Source organism: Ovis aries, chromosome 2 (genome assembly GCF_016772045.2).
Source record: "Ovis aries strain OAR_USU_Benz2616 breed Rambouillet chromosome 2, ARS-UI_Ramb_v3.0, whole genome shotgun sequence".
Lineage (NCBI taxonomy): Eukaryota > Metazoa > Chordata > Mammalia > Artiodactyla > Bovidae > Ovis > Ovis aries.
In genome coordinates this window covers 30,206,713-30,227,421 of record NC_056055.1, presented here as the reverse complement: position 1 = coordinate 30,227,421, position 20,709 = coordinate 30,206,713, and the positions used below count along the sequence as shown (strand labels likewise).

General features: G+C 36.5%; 1 protein-coding gene across 10 annotated transcripts in view; it reads left to right on the top strand.

Moving 5' to 3' along the window:
* ERCC6L2 (ERCC excision repair 6 like 2) overlaps nt 1-20,709 on the top strand; it is a 155,259-nt gene that overhangs the window by 116,081 nt on the left and 18,469 nt on the right. For all 10 annotated transcript variants that reach the window (XM_060409071.1, XM_060409070.1, XM_027964231.2 and 7 more), the window contains 2 exons: nt 1,087-2,239; nt 7,512-7,666. In XM_060409071.1, the coding sequence (XP_060265054.1) occupies nt 1,087-2,239; nt 7,512-7,666 (1,308 nt within the window). The remainder of the gene's footprint in view (nt 1-1,086; nt 2,240-7,511; nt 7,667-20,709) is intronic.

Sequence of the window (20,709 nt, the reverse complement as noted above, 5' to 3'; positions counted from 1 at the left end):
CAGACATCACTCATTCTCTGACTCAAGCAGATATTTAAGTCCTTTGTCTTGTGACAGTTTTAGTAGTGTGTCATCTCACATTCTACAGAAATTTATGTTGCCATCATAAAGCCTTTTTAAAAGTAAAGAATATGTATAAAATTTTAATTGCTGTTGCTATTTTTGCCTTTTTTCTTTTAAGAATTTAACTCTAAATTTATAGTAGCCCAAAGATATAGTGGGCTACATGATAACTAGCTGTTATGATATAACATCCGTATGATACAGCAGTGTATTATGTAACTATGATAACTATATGCAGTGATAGCTATTAATTTGTAACACTCCTGTAAATTTATATCACCCATTATGTGGTGAGTCTTTTTTTTAATTTATAGAAATACATGAATATCAAATGTTGGCAGAAATATTACCAGATTATCGGATAATACTTTCCCCAAATCTTTCACTAATAAAGCCTCAGTTTACAGAAACTGAAGAATATATTTAGCTCTAATTGATGTGAAAAAAAATAAATATTAGGCTTAAATTTGTAATAAATTTTACTTCAAAATAGCTTCAATATTTTATTTATTTATGGTGGTCAAGATCCTGTCCAATCTTATTTTTAATGAACTAGAAATATTTAACTAGAATATTATTATATTAATATTAGTTAAATATTTAATATTTAACTAGAATTCTTTAACTCCTGCACATTTGTTTTGTTTTTAAAGCATGGTTGAAAGTATCAGCTGGACTGTAGTAAGCAACAGGTTATGTGCTTTTCACTTTAAGGCCAGATTCAATCTCTGCATCTTAGAAGCTAACAGTTCTGCTCTGTGTTTTCCTTGTGAATAATTTGACCACTTTATATTCTAGTTTTAACTTTTATTTATTCGGAAAGTTATTCAACTTGAAAAGAGTATACCAGACTGTAATATTAAATCCTTTATATTTGTTTACCACATGTTTTACTTTTAGAAAAAACCAAGTGATATACTTGTATATAAATTATCTGCCCAAATTTAATTCCCTTGCAGTGTAATAGATTTGATGTCATTATTCTGACATTTTCTAATGTTTCTGTCATTGCCTCTTCTATAGGCGAGGGAGCCTGATGGTCCGGAACACAGAGGTCCAGAACAGCTAGCGGAAGCAGCGTGTGATCTCTGCAGTGATTTTAGTGAAGATGAATCAGTGAGCAACTCAGTGACAAAGACTGCTAAAAACAAAGCATCTGACTCAAGGAAAGCTTCAGTTTCTCCTGGGCAGCTTAGCCTACTCCAGTGTGGTTTCTCTAAATTGTTTGAGACAAAATGTGAAACAGTTGAGGATGGTGATGAAAATATTGCCTCTGACGATGAAAGTTCTGATGGACAGCCCACATGCTTTTCCACAGAAGCCAAAAATGCTGGTTGTCAGAAGAGCCAAGACTCTCTTGGTACTTTGAAACATCAGAAATTAGCTAATGTCCTAAATCCAAATGGAAAATGTGTTTTAGATAAAAGTGAGAAAATTTTAGAAGAGAATATTCCTTCTGAATCTGATGATGAGAAGAACTTTAAAAACACAGTTGACCACCATTGCATGTTACAGAATGTCACAGAATCAGAAGATAGTGATATCATCTTTCCCACACAGTATACAACTCAGAGATTCCTTAAGAAGAATATAAGGTTTAAGCCACCTGTGGATGGATCTGAAGATTCTGAATCAGAAAATCCTGTAAATATAAAAAATAATGGTGATGATACAAAGACCAATGTCAGAGGAAATGGGCTAGTTTCAAAACAATTAAATCTTGAGATTGAGACCCTAAAATCTAATACAAAAAGAAAAGGTAGTAGTGATATTAGTGATGAATCTGATGACATTGAAGTTTTCTGCAAGTCAAGAGTAAGAAAGCAAAGAGCTACTAGTTCTCTGAGGTTTAAGAGAAAAAAGGAAAATAAAAGGGAACTTTACACTTTTCCAAAAACAATGAAGAAAGCAAACCAACGGTGTGCAACAGATGAAGATTGTAACTCTCAGACTATTGATGATTTTTCATCCTCAGATGATAATTTATCTGTTGGCCACATCAGTTTCTCTAAACAAAACCACAGACCAAAAACTATAAAAGATAAAATCAGTGTCTCTTCAAAATTAACTAACCGTAAAAGAAATAGCACTTTCATACCAAGAAAACCAATGAAATTTTCAAATGAGAGCATTGTCAATCAAAATCGGATATGTGAATCAATGGATAAATTTTTAGGTAACTGCAAATCCATTCTGAAAACTTTTCTTTACATATTTGTTGTATGCAATCAAATAGCTCTTAAGAGATGCTTGAATTAGTTTGAATTAACTCTGCATTCGAGATGCTATATTGAGATACAAATGAGGAAGTGGGTAGTGGCAGGATAAAGGGAAGACCTAGATCAGGATAGAGAAGTTTGTCATGTATATCAGAACCCCTTCTGTGTAGCCCATCTGAATCACTATAAACTAATTATTTTAACTTTTTTGCATTTTTATGGTTTTATCAAATGTGTATACATTTGATACAATGTATAACCCATAACATTATAGTCTCATTAAAAAAAATTTATATAGTTTATAAGATTCTTCCTCCATCCCTTTCATTTCTTTACAGTTTATATGATTTTTTTCTTTTTTTCCCCCCTTCTTTATATGATTTCTTTGTTGAAGAAAGCAGGCCAGTTATTTTCTGCAGTTTGTCTTTTGCTGATTGTGTGCTATTGGTGCAGGTGAACGTATTCCTCAACCCTCTGTATTTCCTGAAAAAGAGCAGTTCACTTCTGACACTGTATCAAATTCAGGTTCAGTCTCTTTGGCAAGACAAAAGTTCAGTTCAGTTCAGTTCAGTCACTCAGTCACGTCCAACTCTTTGCGACCCCATGAACCGCAGCACGCCAGGCCTCCACCAACTCCCAGGGTCCACCCAAACCCACGTCCGTTGAGTCGGTGATGCCATCCAACCATCTCATCCTGTCATCCCCTTCTCCTCCTGTCCCCAATCCCTCCCAGCATCAGGGTCTTTTCAAATGAGTCAGCTCTTCGCATCAGGTGGCCAAAGTATTGGAGTTTCAGCTTCAATATCAGTCCCTCCAATGAACACCCAGGACTGATCTCCTTTAGGATGGACTGGTTGGATCTCCTTGCAGTCCAAGGGACTCTCAAGGGTCTTCTCCAATACCATAGTTCAAAAGCATCAATTCTTCTATGCTCAGCTTTCTTTATAGTCCAAATCTCACATCCATGCATGACCACTGGAAAAACCATATCCTTGACTAAACGGACCTTTGTTAGCAAAGTAATGTCTCTGCTTTTTAATATGCTATCTAGGTTAATCATAACTTTCCTTCCAAGGAATAAGCGTCTTTTAATTTCATGGCTGCAGTCACCATCTGCAGTGATTTTGGAGCCCAGAAAAATAAAGTCTGACACTGTTTCCACTGTTTCCCCATCTATTTCCCATGAAGTGATGGGACCGGATGCCATGATCTTAGTTTTCTGAATGTTAGTGTTTGACAAAATGTTTGCTGGTTTGTCTCTTTACGATCTTAGCAGCCATTTATTCACTCAGAGTAGCACAATGATGGTTTCTACTTCTCATTTCTTCTTCATTTGTTAGAATGCTTTTTTGAGGCAGTACTTCCCCTCATCTACTATTACTTACCCAGTGGTACAGTTCATATAGATAAGGTAGGAAAAATAATTTATTTACCAACTTTTAGTCATCCTTCAATTTCTTTTCTTAAAATCATTGTGAATTAATTGATTCAAGCTCATTTAATAAGTCTAAATTCATTTTAATTAGTACCATTATTGAGGCTCAGTTTTCCCATCTTTGGACAGTGGGAGCCTTTAAACATGAGCATTCTGAGTCCTTAGATCTTTGACGTGATGCTAGTCGTCTTTGATAGCGATCTAGTATTACACAATACTCCAGGATCATCTCATGCATTTTCTGCCTCAGACCTAAAATCAGTCATTTCTCTAAGAAGTCTGGGTTTCTTCTAGTGACAAAGTGTGTTTCAAGACCACAGTCTGGTGCTAGAAATGATCATTGCTACTACTTGCTTAGTTATTATTTCTGGGTCTTTTCAGTGGATAAATTTTATTATAAATTGTGTGTGTGTATATATATATATGTATATGTGAGTTTACATATGTGTGAAGTATGTATTTTTATATATGAGATAAATACTTCATGAGTTCATTTTCATGCTTCCATATTTATTCTTTATTTGGGGGGTATAGAGAAGGGGAAGGCTACCCACTCCAATATTCTTGGGCTTCCCTGGTGGCTTAGATGGTAGAGAATCTGCCTGCAATATGGAAGACCTGGGTTTGATCCCTGGGTTGGGAAGATCCCCTGGAGGAGGGCATGGCAACTCATCCAATATTCTTGCCTGGAGAATCCCCATGGACAGAGGATCCTGGTGGGCTACATGAGGTCGCAAATAGTTGGACACAACTGAGTGACTAAGTACACCTAGAGCTTTTACTTAATCTCTTCTCTATCATATTTACATACTTTTTCTTCTCTACTGATAATCCTGGTTCTTAAGCATACAGGGAATGATTTAATTATAATATCCCATAATTACTCATTTTGTATCCATGTTACACAAAAGTCAAATAATAACAATATCAATACTATTGTAGTGTGATTCCTGGAACCATTAATGTTTGGGGCAGACTATCCATATGCTCTCCCATTTCTCCCTGATTTTATAATGGATATGTTATGTGTTCATTGTCAGAATACACTGCATTATACTCTCTCCTCTTAGACTTCTATTCTTGGTTTGCAGGTAACTATAAATGTAATGCTTCTCATTAGTCTTCATGTCAGTGTCTGTCTAGTCATTTTGATTGTCTAAAGCTTATATTCTAATAGGTCTCTTTATTTCTAGTAGATCCCATAAAGTACTCATGAGAGTAATATTCTCTGAGATTCTTGTTAATAACAGTTTGTGCCCTTTGTAGTTAAAAGTCTGATTTTTATTGCTGATCCCTATGTTTTACCATTTTCTTGAAGTCTTTTACCTAATTTTGAAATTAGTTACAATTTTGTTTTGTAAGCTTGTCTTTCTGGCATTTAGGGATGTTATTCTGCTGCTTATTCTCTTTTCTATTATAAGTTTTATGAGGTTTGACCCTTTGCTCATTTTTATACAGATTCTTTCCCCTGAATTTTTTAAAATGAGGCAGAATTTAGGAAATCTTTTCTAATTTCACAGAGATTCATATTTGTAATTTTTGCATAGTGTTCAAAACAGTATTGGGATTTCTTGTTTCTAACCATTTCTCCTGCTTTGCTCTTGACCATCTCTTTTCCTCATTCCTGTTCTTCCTATTGTGTTCACTTTTACTTCACCCCAGCAGTTTTCCTTCTTATTTAACCCTGGCCTGGGAGCCCTAGGGAGTCAGTTTGGGGAGTTCCTTAGGGCTAGCCTGCCCTAGCCCCTTAGGCAAGCCCCGTGTACTCTGTACTCAGCTTTAGAGAATGGAACATCTTCCCAAATATAGCTGCTGATCTCCAGGTAGCCTATTGTGCTAGAATCTCCTGTTCTCAAATCCATCAGATGCCACCCTGCCCCTTCCTTTTTCCTTCACACAAGCCCTGATGCCTACAGAGTGTGTAGCTACTAGTGAGCTGAACCTAGCTTCTTATATTTCAGAGCTAGTAGGAATATCTTGTCATCTAATTTTGTTGGAAGTGTTGTCCTTGGCTTTTGGTTTTGCAGTCTAGTTGCTGTCATGTTTTAGAAAGCTGGAAAAACTGCTTCCCCTTACCATCATCTGCTGACAGTCAGATCAGTGATTTTTGAGTTAGCATTGCTTTCAGAAGTGTCTTGATTTTTTCCCCCAAAAAAGTCACCAGAAAGAATCTGATATTTTGATGTAGAAACCTTAATAATTGTGTTTGACAAAACAAGCTTTCTTTTGTGGTTTTTAGTAGTCTTCATTTAAAAGTTCATTATGATACATACATATTTTGCCCTGCTATGGAAAAGTAGAGCCGCCTTATGTAATTTTTCATAAACTGAAATGGCGTAAAGCAAAGAAGCTTTACCTTAGGATAAATCTTGTTAATGGCTGCACGAGGTAAATCCAGGTAAAGCACAGATACTCACCAACACAATTCAAAGTTCTGATGGCTTAATGCTGAGATACTGAGTGTTGTTCCTGGTAAAGGAGCTTCGCAGTGCCATGCTTGCTGCCAAGGAGTATGCTGCCTATTGAAGGTCTGGCTACAAACACTGTTTTGCTTTTTGCCCTTTTTCATAAAAGTGAAAATCCTCTTTGGATTTCTTTCTGTTAGAGTGAAAACAGGTACTAATGTAAGTCTTCCAGAAAAGCTAAGTGGTAAAAAGGAAACGTTCAAGAAGTAGGGGATACCAACACTGGACTACCCTTTGGTTTGTGTGCAACAATTAGATTTTAGGTTTGAAGAATTATTACATGAACTTCTGTTTTAAAGAGCAGCCAAGCTGGGTCTTTTTTTCTTTTTTACTATATAAAAGATGTAATAGTTTGTATGGAACCTGTTTTGAATGTATGAAATATGTCATTAAAATTAAGAATACTATCTGAGTCAATTTTTTACCAGAAGAATTCTTTGGATGGTTTTAAACTGTTGCTATATACCCCCTAACTGATATTTCAAAATTTAAGGAGAAAATTATCTTGGTTGCTCTTTTAGTCATTTAACAACATCTTGTTTTCTCATGATTGGCAATTCTGACTGAGAGAGTTTCAGGGCTGAAAAAGCACAAGTGTTGAAGCGCATAATTGAGGTTCACTGTCAGAGGTGTTTGAGGGAGCTTTTATAGACTTCAATTCTAGCCTTCTCTTTTAATGACCACAATTTAAAAGTAAATTATAGGTGCCTAGAAGCAAAGCAATTTAAAAAAAAAGCCATTTTTAAACTTCTTTTAGATAAAAGCTGTAAGTTAATTTTTTTCATTTCCTAAAAACCTCCAAATCTTGACAATCTCTGGGCATATGTACAAAAAAGACAATTTACAAACAATAAAACTGAACAAAGCTGACCAAACAAAACTCCCTGGTCATAAACCCCATGCTCCTACTTCATAACTGTAATCAAGTACGTGTTTAAAGGAACAAATGAGGTTAGCACTGCTTTTAAAGTAGTAAACATTCTTTTTACATCAACAGAGATGACAAATTCATAGAAACAACCTTCTACAATGACTTTCCTCATTTCACGCTTAAATCTAAAAATTGTTACCTGATATCAGAAATTCTTGTATGAGAGGGAAAAGTCATTTCTAAGTTAACCTAAGAGTTTAAAAATATATTTGAACTCTTTTCAATTTTTTAAAAAGAATATTGAGATATTGACATATAAACTCAGTGTTTTTCTTGAGGATTAAAAATAAAATAAGCATAACCTATTTTAAATGTGTTGCTGATAATTTTTAAAGTATATCTTGAACTATGTTGTTTCATCATAAGACATCAGTTAATAAACATCAATTCTTTCTTAGATGGTGTTCAGGAAGTGGCTTACATTCACTCAAACCAGAATGTGATTGGATCAAGCAAAGCTGAAAATCACATGAGTCGGTGGGCAGCACATGATGTATTTGAACTGAAGCAGTTTTCTCAGCTTCCTGCTAACATAGCTGTTTGCACTTCTAAGGTAAGAAGATAATATACCTCTAGTTTTTATATCATTTTCACAGAAGTTCCTCAATAGGATCTTCTCTAAGTACCCCCTCAAAAGTACCAACAGGATTATAAATGACTTACAAATAAGTGTAAAAAGCAAAATACTGTTTGGGGCATTGTATTCACAAAATGTTTTATATTAAAAGACAAATCTGTATCTAAATGCCTAATACTGTTGAGTTGCTTAATAGTTTCTTTAGTGAATGTTTGCCAAAAATGAGGACTCTGAGGGAATCATTTTAATCAGAACCAAAACTACTCCTGCTCATATGGAAAAAGGAAAGAGTATCATTAGATTTCTTCTATAATTTTTCATCTAAAATGAAGACACACAAAAAAAACTACATATAGAATTTGTACTTTTAACAAAAGGATTTTTAAAATTAATTTATTTTCTATTGAAGGATAATTGCTTTATAGAATTTTGCTGTTTTCTGTCAAACCTCAACATGAATCAGCCATCAGTTCAGTTCAGTTCAGTTCAGTCGCTCAGTTGTGTCAGCCATAGGCAAGGTACAGTCCATGGAGTCGCAAAGAGTCGGACACAACTGAAATGACTGACCACATTGTCTTGTAATATCTTAGAGTTATTGTAATATTGGGCTTTGAAAGGCTGTGCTTTTAGCATTTTTTGATGTAATCCAAAATGCAAATCATATAAAAGCACTTTCATGACCCAAGTATGCTACTTTTTTATATTCTCACTTTACCTAGGAGTATACCATATCTCAAGCAGTAGTATAAATAGCATTTCTACAGTTGTACTACTTTGTAGAAGCTATATGAAAAAGGCAGAAATGTGCTGGGTTTGCCAGAAATTTGCTGTATTAAAATGAGGAGCATATCAGAATCTTTTAAACAGACAGCTAATTTTTTTATTAGTTTTTTGTTTTCTTTTAAACCATGCCTTTTATTAAAACCATGCTCTTTTCCAAACAGACTTTAATGTGAAAGGTCAGAAAACTTGGCAAATTCTATAGTACATGTTAATACAGTGATTTAACTGGTTATTGGTCACTAGCTTATTTAAATGTTTCTCAGGGAAGAAATTTATAGCCATATAATACCTCCCAAAATGGACCAAGAAGCAGTAAAAAGTCCCTTTGGAACCTTCATAAGGAAAGTTGTAAAATCAAACAGGATAGAAATATATTTTGTTGTTGCTGTTTAGTTGTTAAGTCATGTCCGACCTTTTTGCGACCCCATAGACTGTAGCCTGCCAGGCTCCACTCTCCATGGGATTTTCCAGTCAAATATATTGGAGTCGGTTGCTCTTTCCTTCTCCAGGGGATCTTCCCAACCCAGGGACCGAACCCATGTCTCCTGCATTGCAGGTAGATTCTTTACCACTGAGCCACCAGGAAACCACTGATGGAAATATAGTTTGCTTTTATATTGGGAATGGTGGGAAGGGAGTTTCATCTTTACATTAGCAATACAAATAGTTTTCAACCTTTTTTAGCCTCAACATTCTTGAGATGGACAGTACAATCTCATCAGAAACCTTGTTTCTTCACAGTGATGTTCAGAGTGAGGGGCATTTCTTGCCAGGAGAAACAAATTGGAATAGCCTGCCCCTGGAGTTTCTGATTTGCCTTTTGAGGCCATATATCTCCCTCATCACACATAGACCAATTTAGCAGAACTTTTTCAAGGAATATGAAGAAATCTAGTGTTTAATGACTGATTCATGGTGGGTATAAAAAATATGCAGGGAAGTTTTAAAGCCATTAAGCTGGAAGGCCAATCCCACGCCACCAGTGCTAGCAGGGCAAGGACAGTCTATATAAGCATACTCATTTCATCAGCTGACTTCTTTAAATCAATACTTGATACAATAAAATTCTGACAATAAGATTTAATCCCTCAGATTTGACCTATATCATTTAATACATCAAGTTAATAGTATCATTGTACTTCAGCATCTTGAAAGCTGTATTGTATTATTTATGTACAACAACCACTTGAGGACAGTATTATAAACTTACCATCAAAAAAGAAAGATCTTGGGTATATACTACTATATATAAAATAGATAACTAATTAGGACCTAGTGTATAGCACAGGGAACTTCTCTCAGTACTCCGTAATGACTTGTATGGGATAAGAATCTAAAAAAGAAGGGATATGTGTATATGTATAATTGATGAATCAGCAGTGAATTTTGCTGTACATCTGAAACTAACACAGCATTATGAATCAACTATACTCCAGTAAAAATTTAAATAAATGAATAGATAGATTCATAAAAAGAAAGGTCTTGGTATATGAAAATCCATTTTCAAAATAGATAATGATCATACATACTTAGGATGTTCTAAGTTTTTCACCAGTGTTGAAAACTAAACCTATTGTATTTTTTACATGAAACCCAGACCCTGGACGTACCTCATGCTTTTCTCCTTTTAGTTTATTTAGAAGTAAATAAAAGAATTCATATAATGAGACATCTACAATTTGTTGAGCTCTGTAATCTTCTCAAGGCAGAGGAATTTTGATGGTTATAACTGGTCTATGAGATGGAATCTATTCAGATGTCTGTCTGAATTATAACTCTACCTGATACATACTTCCTTTGTGACCATGAAAAAGTTAGTTACCTTCTCTGCCTCAATTTTCTTATGCTTAAAATACAAGTAATTATAGTTCTTACTTCAAAAGGTTCTTGTGAAGACTAAATGAGGTAATGCCTATAAAATGCTCTGAACGGTATCTGACACAAAGTAAGCAGTTAATGAATAGTAAGTATTGTCATTGCAACCAGTGGATAAGACTGATGTCAGGTCTTTAACTTCCCTAGAAGGTGAAAATCAACAAGGACAAATAATCTATAAACAGTCCTGCGTGCCCTGCATGCCCAGTCGCTTTAGTCATATCTGACTCTTTGCAGCCTCATGGACTGCGGCCTGCCAGCCTCCTCTGTGCATGGGATTCTCCAGGCAAGAATAGTGGATTGGTTTGCATGCCCTCCCCTAGGGGATCTCCCTGACCCAAGGATCAAACCTGCATCTCCTGCATTGCAGGCAGATTCTTGACCACTGAGCCACAGGGGAAGCCCTGCAATCATATTTAACTATAAGTAAAAGAATGAGTGGTGCTAGTCCGTTTGGGGCTTTGAACTTCCTTTTAAATAAAAAACTAAGAATGCTTATGCTATTAATATAGTATTTTTCAAATTTTTATATGTGACTTAGTTTTTGTTTATGAAAACAAAGTCACTCAGTGCTTTATAATTTATATTTTATTTTAGGCTTTTCTGTATTAGAATGAAAATTATTAGTGACTTTTCTGTTAGAGCTGATAGATCTAGTTTCTGCTTAGGTTCATCAGTTTAAGTGATTGCTTCTAATTCATGATATCTCCATGGCTGCCAACATTCATTCAAATGAGTGAGACTGCACGCTGCCATCAAACTAGTTGTTTTGTGTCTCTATGTAGTACTCTGGGTTTTCTTCATTATAATTCTTCTGGAAACTAGAAACTAATAAAGTCAGTGAGATGGAATGATGGTAGTATCTCTTTACTAAAACTATTTGTAAAGATGATTTGAAATATTGATGACATTTCAAAGTCATTCATGGAATTTCTAAGGAAAAAACTGTTCACAGCCACTGATTTTATCATATCTGGTTGATGATACTTCAACGCCTTTAATGAGTAAATCATTGAAACACACCACCATCTTTGGTTAGAGATGTGTATGTCACTCACTGAGAGGTTTTGCAGCTTGCTGTGTGGTGATAGGTGGCAATGATGGAGTTGCAGTCTAGAAAAAAAAACTTTTAAACCATTATGGAAGGAAAAGAGAATAAACTAAAGGTAAATAAAAAAGATGAAGGCAAAAAGGCTCAGCCATCATATTAGAAGTACTGACAACCCTGTTCTTTCTGAAATCTCCAAATATCCCTAGACCTCCCAGCTCCAGTACAGTATCTTTCTTCTAGGGTTTCCAGCCAGAATCTTTTTGATTTACTGAGAATTCTTTTGAGTGCTTCATGTCTGTCATCAAAGATTTATTAGAGACCTTTGTGTTTGAAAAGAGTTTGTGTGTGTGTGTATGTGTGTGTTATGTCTGTGTGTGGTCTCTCGGTGTATGTGTTTGTGTCTGCATCAGATGCAGATGTGCTGCCTCAGTTCCTGAGAAAACAAAATAAGTCCTATTTATTTGTATGAAGGCCACACAAGATTGACAGTGGCCACAATATGCAAGTATTTTACTTTCCAAGGAATACTGTAATTGAGTCTAAGTGGGAACCTTTAACTAAATTGCAAAGGAATATACTAAGTGAAAAACTTACAAAGGGGAAATAATGTACATTGCAATTATAAATAACATATTGTAGTTTTTCAGAGTTTCTCAGTCCTTTGATGGAATGATTAGAAACCAAAATGGCAAAAGCTATGAATCAAATCAAATTCAACCATATATTAAGAAAAGTTCTAAAGTATACTGTCTTTCCCATATTTCCTTTGGTTTCTTACAGTGTATACTTTTATAAATTAATTTCTACTTACAGAACATATTTGATGTGTTGAATTAAAACCTTAAATTTCTAATTGTGCCTGTTTAGTGTAGCAGTACAAAACTATGTAAAATAAGAACTTGCTTTACGTTCAGTTGTGCTTGGATATTTCAGAACCATTTCTGAGACCAGCTTATTTTAAAAGATAAGATGTCTGATAACAAGAGGGAAAACCTGTGTGATTTAGGTTTAAGCTTAGACCAAACAGGAATGTTTAAGCACTGGAAGGAATGGATAGTGCCTTTATTAAAGTTAACTTGTTCTTCTACTGTATGGAAGTTTGTCATAAAACTTAGCTATACCTGTGTAATGTGGTACCTCATTTTTTCAGTCAACTGTTATGTTTTCAACTTAAGCTTACTTAAAGTTTTCTGAAAAGATTATACAAAGACAGCATTCAATTAAGGATTAATCACTATGGCAACTGAGATGTGGTGACGGAAAGGGGGAGGATGTATTCTCCCCTCAGTTTCCTGCCAGCTGTCATAGTCAACCTCTGTTGCCTGAATCCAAGCCAAAATATAGACTGTGACCAACTCGAAGAAACTATATCTGTATTTTTATAAATTGGTACAAGTATCAGACTATAAAAGAAGACTTAATCCCCTGAATGGGATGACAGACACTTGGCACTCTTGCCAGTGTTTGACAGAGAAATAACGGGTTGCTTTGTAGTAAAACCTGGATTAATAGTAAACCCTTCTTTATGTTACTGCAGTGTGGTGTAAATGAGAGAACTAAGCATGCTGTCAGCCTGGGGGCGGAGGTGGCATGGGGGAGAGAGTCTTTTATATAACCAGTGCAGGTTTAAGCACTGTTCAGAATACTGTAAATACAAAATGTTGTCTTAGTAAGAACTTCTCTTTCTCGTATTTGTATTAGATTGGCATTTTGTAGGTTACTTAAAGAAAGGATTTTTATGAGCTATGGTGGATTTGATTGCAGTATGTTTATACAGCTTTTGGAGTCAGCAAGGAGAGATAGGCTATTTACAGTAAGCAGACTTTGGGGAGATACAGCATTCCATTAGCCTATTTTTCAGGATAGTGAATGGCATAATGGTTTAAAGTAATTGTTCACAAACGACTGGTTTATGAGCTAGTCCAGTAAGTAAAGTGTATGGTTTCACCATGCAGTGGAATTAACTCTTGCTGGGTGGGATTTTTCATGGTCTTATCATTGTTCTGTCTTGAGATGTTAATTTTATAGTATTTGCATCAGAAAGTTTTTCTTTCAAGTGATTTTAGTAAAGATCAGATTTTTAAAGTTGTGTGTATATATGTATAAAATTATGGGACCAGTGTTGGCATGAAGAAGGCTTTGGTATTTCTATCCTTAGAACTAGGATTGATTCAGAGAGATAGACAGTGTCATTTGTGAAAATCACCTGTTACCTAGTCACAGAAATGAGAATCTGGTGTTACCTGTAAACACATATTCCACTTCCAGCTGGTGGCGACGAGGAGCTGGGTCATCCTTTCTCAAGGTGAGGTCACCAGGATTGCTGGAGTAATGTCACTGATGAGCTAATGAGGACAAAACCACATTCAGTTCTTGCCAGAAAGGCATCAGTTCAGTTCAGTCGCTCAGTCGTGTTCTGACTCTTTGAGACCCCATGAACCGCAGCACACCAGGCCTCCCTGTTCATCACCAACTCCGGGAGTTCACCCAAATCCATGTCCATCGAGTCGGTGATGCCATCCAGCCATCTCATCCTCTGTCGTCCCCTTCTCCTCCTGCCCTCAATCTTTCCCAGCATCAGGGTCTTTTCAGATGAGTCAGCTCTTCACATCAGGTGGCCAAAGTATTGGAGCTTCAGCTTCAACATGAGTCCCTCCAGTGAACACCCAGGACTGGTCTCCTTTAGGATGGACTGGTTGGATCTCCTTGCAGTCCAAGGGACTCTCAAGAGTCTTCTCCAACACCACAGTTCAAAAGCACCAATTCTTCAGCACCCATCTTTCTTCACAGTCCAACTCTCACATCCATAATGACTACTGGAAAAATCATAGCCTTAACTAGACAGACCTTTGTTGGCAAAGTAATGTCTCTGCTTTTGAATATGCTATCTAGGTTGGTCATAACTTTTCTTTCAGGGAGTAAGCATCATTTAATTTCATGGCTGCAGTCACTATGTGAAGTGATTTTGGAGCCCCAGAAAAATAAAGTCAGCCACTGTTTCCCCATCTATTTGCCATGAAGTGATGGGAACAGATGCCATGATCTTCATTTTCTGAATGTTGAGCTTTAAGCCAACTTTTTCACTCTCCTCCTTCGCTTTCATCAAGAGGCTCTTTAGTTCATCTTCACTTTCTGTCATAAGGGTGGTGTCATCTGCATATCTGAGGTTATTGATATTTCTCCCAGCAATCTTGATTCCAGCTTGTGCTTCCTCCAGCCCAGCATTTCTCATGATGTACTCTGCATGTAAGTTAAATAAGCAGGTGACAGTATACAGCCTTGACATACTCCTTTTCCAGAAAGGCATACATGTTTATTATTGTATTTATGGTTATTGCTTATTACTTACTAGTAGGGGTGATGAGTGAAGCTCTTTCTCTTATTCTATGCAATGACCTGTTATTAGTTTTGTTATTAGTGTGTGTGTTAGTTGCTCAGTTTTGTCCGACTGTTTGCAACTCCATGGACCCTATAGCCTGCCAGGCTCTGTTAGTAGCACCAATAATAAAATATGTTAGAATACCATAAAAGATATCCAGTTCAGTCCTCAAATTTTATAAATAAAGGACCCACCTTGAACTGTACCTGGTTTATCATAAAGAATACTATAGAAAAAAATTATATTTGACAGTAATTAGAAGCTAATGTGACAATGGCCTGGGCTAATTAAAATATTCTTTGCTCATTAGGAAATAGCTTGATTCTAATTCTTCTCCTAGCTGGCCATTGTTCCAATTGCTTAGAAGATTGATAAGGCGTCTTTGAACAGTTTCTCTGTTTAGAATGGTTGGAAGATTATAAATAGTTTAAAAATAGTATTTCTTCAAATAGTGCTTTCTAAAAGAATCCACCTGCCAATGTAGGAAATGCAAGAGACACTGGTTCAATTCCTGGGTCAGTAAGATACCCTGGAGGAGAAAATGGCACCCCACTCCAGTATCCTTGCTAGGAGAATCCCATAGTCAGAGGAGCCTGGTGGGCTATAATTCATGAGGTCACAGAGAGTCTGACATGACTTAGCATCTGAGCATAAGTAACAATATAAAGGCTTAGAGATATAAAGCCTCATTGAACTCTGATTGACTTTACCTAGTGACTTAAGAGAATGTTAAGCACTTAACAGCCCTTTTCAAATGTATATTTTATCCCTCTATGAAAACCATGGTATCACTTGGACATGCCCACTTAATGGAAACACCTATCACCTTATCGGCTGAGAATCCTGCCTCTACACATATGAATTCTGAGTTGTATAGGATGAATAAAGTAAAATTATAAGGATAGGGAATCATAGTATTTCAGAACTTGAAGGATTCTTGGAGACTAATGCAAACAATACTATTTTACTGATTTTTTTTTTTTTTTAATGAAATGGTATATGACTTCCCTCAGGCTCAACAGTGGCAGTCAGCTTAAATCCCTGTAGTCTTTCAATCCTCCTGGTTTTTCCCCCAGTTCCTTTACTTTCTATTTTGCTTTGGAGATTTTCCTTTTTTTTTTTAATTCTATTTTGCTTTTCCAACATGACAAATCAGTCTAATTTTTCAAGATAACTTGTCTATTAAGAATTTCCCTCACTTTAGCAATTAACAAAAAATTTGGGTGGACTGAATGTATCTTTCCCTTTAAAAATCTTCCTTTTAGATAGTTAAAACTATCTGGACTCAAGAAATACCGTAAGACTTGGCAGTATCTACTCAGCCTTAGTTGTCCTAACTCCCAAATCTCCAAACCTCTTTACCACTCAGCATGTAACTCAGATGTTCCACTCTTTCACAAAGCCTGCCCCAGTTCCAGCATAAGCTGTAGGTAAGCTGTCCTTCCTATGCTTTTTCTGCTTCATGTAATAGTACTTTGGCCTAGTTATTCTAACATATGACTTACAAATTTTTATCAGTTAGGTAAGTACACCTCTTCTTTTGTAGTAAACTCTGGACTTTAAAAATGGCAGAATATATCTCTGATTCTCATTTGATAACTCTGGAGACCTAAAATAGTATCTTGTATATTTGATACTTTTTGAATAATTTAGGTTTTCAGTTGTTGTCAGGGTATAATGAACCCCATCCCTATGTTCTGAAAATTAAATAGTTTAAACTATCTTTTCTATAAACAAATCTCAGGATTTTCCTAAAAATCCTCTGGCAATGACTTGGGATTGTTCAGAGCTACTAACTGTATTTATAATCAGCCAAGGGAAACAATCCCTCCCTATCTGAATTAGAAGTACTCTCAGGTTTGCCTGTCATTCATGGTCTTCAGTAAACTTAGTCTACACCTCCAACCAGATCATCTACTGGCTGCTCCTTCACTCCCAATTCAAGTTTCACTCCCTCCATAAAAGCTCAGTCTTCGGAGATCACTCTCTTCCAAGCTCCTTCCACACCCATTCTCTGTGCCTATCATCACTGTAGACGTGGTGGACACCATGTTAGTGTTTGCTCTCTTCTCATGTATGTTACACATTTCTTAAGGATCAGGACCACAGCGTACATGTCCATTAGCATCACCACTTAGCAACAGGCAATACAGAGTGGAAGTTCAGAAAACGTTTGTTATTAGTAATTCCTGCAAGACATTACTACATAACGCAGATACCCACAACAGTTTTCACTGTGAGTATAGGCTCCACAAATTAAATGTTAAAAGGGGTATTCTAGCAGATGATGTGAAGATGTTAGTCATTTTGGAGCAGCATAAATGCTGGTATTTTCATCTTCACTCACTGTCTGTCATCTACTGACCATAGTTCTAGTATAGGAAACCCGCCCAAGAAGGGAGAACGTGGAGAATGGTGTCAGAAGGATATCCACACCCATGTGTGCCTTTGTGAACTTTCCTCATCTAGCAGTAACAAATCCAAGCAGTCACTCTGGAGTAGTTTTCTGTGTTCCAATCTCAATTTGGTGCTAGCCTGCTTTTCCAGTCTCATTCTGAGACACTCAGAATTGCTGACAGTGCCAGGCACTGTACTAGACCCTGAGAATAAGCAAGCTGCACAGGTTCTTCCTAGTCATCCTTCAGTTTATGAATCAGTCTTCAAGCACACCATGGATTTTTACCCTTCCATGTCTTTGCTCTTGTGTTTCTTTTGTTTAAAATTCCATTTTACCTGTGTCTGCCTGTTGAACTCCAACTCCTTGTATCATTAGTGACAGTTCTTCTCTATCTTCTCCAAAGCTATATAAATATTTTCCTCAAATTCATCCTTACTTGTGTGTGTATATGCATGTATGTATGCTATGGCACTTCCTATATTATGTGACACCTTATATATATCTGCAGAGGGGAAAGGCTACCCACTCCAGTATCCTGGCCTGGAGAATTCCATGGACTATATAGTCCATGGGATCACAAAGAGTCGGACATGACTGAGCGACTTTCACTTCACTTCACAGGATGCATTCAATAGCATAGAATAGAATAACCATCTGAAAATAATTTATGCAATAGGCTGTTCACTAATTCATATAACAGCAAGTCTGGAGGGAAATATTTCCAGGTGTAATGCTACAGTCCAGTGACATCATAAGATATCAGCCTCTCTGATTCTCTTCTCCACTGTCCTTAGCGAGTTAATTTTTAGTTCCATGAGGCCTTTTTCCTCATGTTACAAGAGGACTGCTACATCTCAAGAAATGGTTTCCTCATACAGATGTATGCAAGGACAGGAAGCTGTGCTTCTCTTTGTGTGTCTCTCTCTTTGTTCTGGAGGAAAATCTTTCTGGCAGGACGTAATTGGCTTGATTAATCTCAGTTCATCCGCTAAGAACTGAGAGGGCAATCAGCCTTTCGTGAGCACATGACCATAACCCATTCCCAATATTTAAATATTTAACAACAAATATGCTTTTTTGATGTTGTATGATTTGAATGTGTCAACATTTTGAAGATATGCATAACTGACTGACTGTTTTCCAGATGAACAGTGAATTATATTACAAAATCATGCATGGGGAAAAAATTCAGCCAAAGTACAAAATATACCAATGAGTTTTAATTTTAATAATGTAAAAAATGCTGATGTGGTTTCAAATATTACATGAAACTAACCTTGATTGAATTTTGATCTAAAGTATCAAAAAAGAATACCTATAGTTATCTGAAAAGGCTATGAAAATATTCTTCCCTTTTTCAATTACATATCTATATGAAGCTGATTTTCTTCATATACTCCAACTAAGACAGTATTGTTGCAGCAGACTGAATGTAGAAGCAGATATGAGAACCCAGCTGTCTTTTATTAAGCCAGCTACTAAAGACATTTGTAAAAATGTAAAATATAGTCAGTCTTCTGGTTAGTTTTTTGTTTGTTTGCCTTGGAAAATACTAACTTTCTGTTGGTAAAAAGAGTTATTTAAGTTAACATGTAATTATTTTTATTGTTAATAAATTAATTGTTTTAAACTTTCAGTAGATAAAACCCACATAAACAAAATCCCTTTGGGGTCCTCATTAATTTTTAAACTAAACAACAGTCCCAAGACCAAAAAGTTTCAGAATTGCCACCTTAGACCATGTGGACAGGGTCACTTGATTATTAAATTCAGTTCTAGTGGAACATACTTTCAGTTGGCCTTTCTCTGTGTGAACGCTTTACTTCCTCTGCTACATGGCTCCTGAAAGCATATCAGAGTAGAAGAGAGTGAAAATGAAGCGGTTATATGAAACCTACTCTAATTCACCAAGTGAAGTCGCTCAATCGTGTCCGACTCTAATTCACTAAAAAGGAGAATTATTCACAGTTTTCAGTACTTGATTATAAACAGTAATCTGCATCCAACTTCACAACTGGTAACAGTGTCCCTGTGTCATTTGTGGCACGGTGCTTGAAATGTTCTTTCCTAGACATTGGAGAGCCAGCCATAGCCTTGTAACTGAATCAGCCTACATAGAAGCCTATGCTTACTCTAGTTGGAGGCCTAGAGGAAGGAAGTGAGAGCCTAAGCTCCCTGTGGGAAGTGCCAGCCACTGGAAAGGCAAGCAGGGGCGAGTGCCTGCCAAGAAAAGACTTTAAAGTTTTTCCATCAGCACCACCTTTCCGTGGTCTTTTCACTAACGAGTATTATTTAGTGTAGAACCTTCAAGTAATCTTTACAGACATTTTTATATTAACATAAATATTATATGTAAAGGTTTAAAATTTAGTCAGGATTATAAGATGCTAAGGAACTTATTCATTACAACTTACTGGAGATCCTAAAAAGACTAGTAGAATTGTGAACTTTAAATATGGAAGAGACTGATGGGGGTCCCGGATCCAAATTTTTATCCCTTAGATCCTGATCTCCAAATCCGTTTTTACTCCTTAGGATAATAAGGCTCAAAAAGATTTTAAAAAAAAGAAAAAAGACTTTCCCCAAATTTACACAGTAAATGACCAAGGAGGGCCTGGACACCAGGGCTTGTAGTGCTGAGTCTTGCTCAGACAGCTACCCGAAAAGGCCCTAGATCTTGCTCTAGCCTTTGTGTGTAGGTATGGAGGGGAATCTACTGCCTGACCATCCTCTCATGAAGGTCTGAGATTATATTAGCAGAAACTCCCCGTTGCTGGCCCACAGGCTTTTTTGAAGGTGATTGCCACCAGCTCACCTGGCCCTTTCCTACAGGCTGACTGCTGTGGCAGTCCCTCCAGCTTCCCAGGTCCCAGGGAGACAGGGCTTCTGCATTTCTGCCTGTAGTGTGTGCCCACAGTAGTCAGCTGTACTCCCGAGGCCATCACTTTGTTCTTTCAGATAGATGAGTTTCTTGGACAGTGAGCAATGGATATTGTGCACAAAAAAAGGGAAGCTAGGCTCAGGACAGCCTGTCCTTTTGTGGCTCACTCTGAAAGCAAAGTACTACCAAAAAAGAAAGTACATACATATCTATCTATATATATATATATAACTGAATTGTAACTGTTACTCCTTCCAGGAGGAAAACAGACCCATAATTACAAACTTTAATCTCCCTTTACCACCTAAAAAAAGGGGAGGGAGGGAAGGTTTGGATTTGAATCTAAGTTTGTTTTTTCAGATTTGAATGACATTTTTAAACATATGCAGAAAATTATACTTCATTGTATATTTGTGGTGGGTCCTCTAACCAGCTGGCTTTTCTCCAGAGTCTGAGGGAAGGCAGTTCAGGGGTATCTCACAGTTGCCTTAGGTTTTTGTTGAGTATTGGAAAACTGCATTTACAGTAATATTTTCCACCTCCAGGCAGAAATCTTGAATGATCACTTGAAGGATAAGGACTTTTTCACAATTGTGCAAAGATTCTTGAAGTTCTTTGTCATTTTGGACTCTCGGATGCCATTTGAATGAAT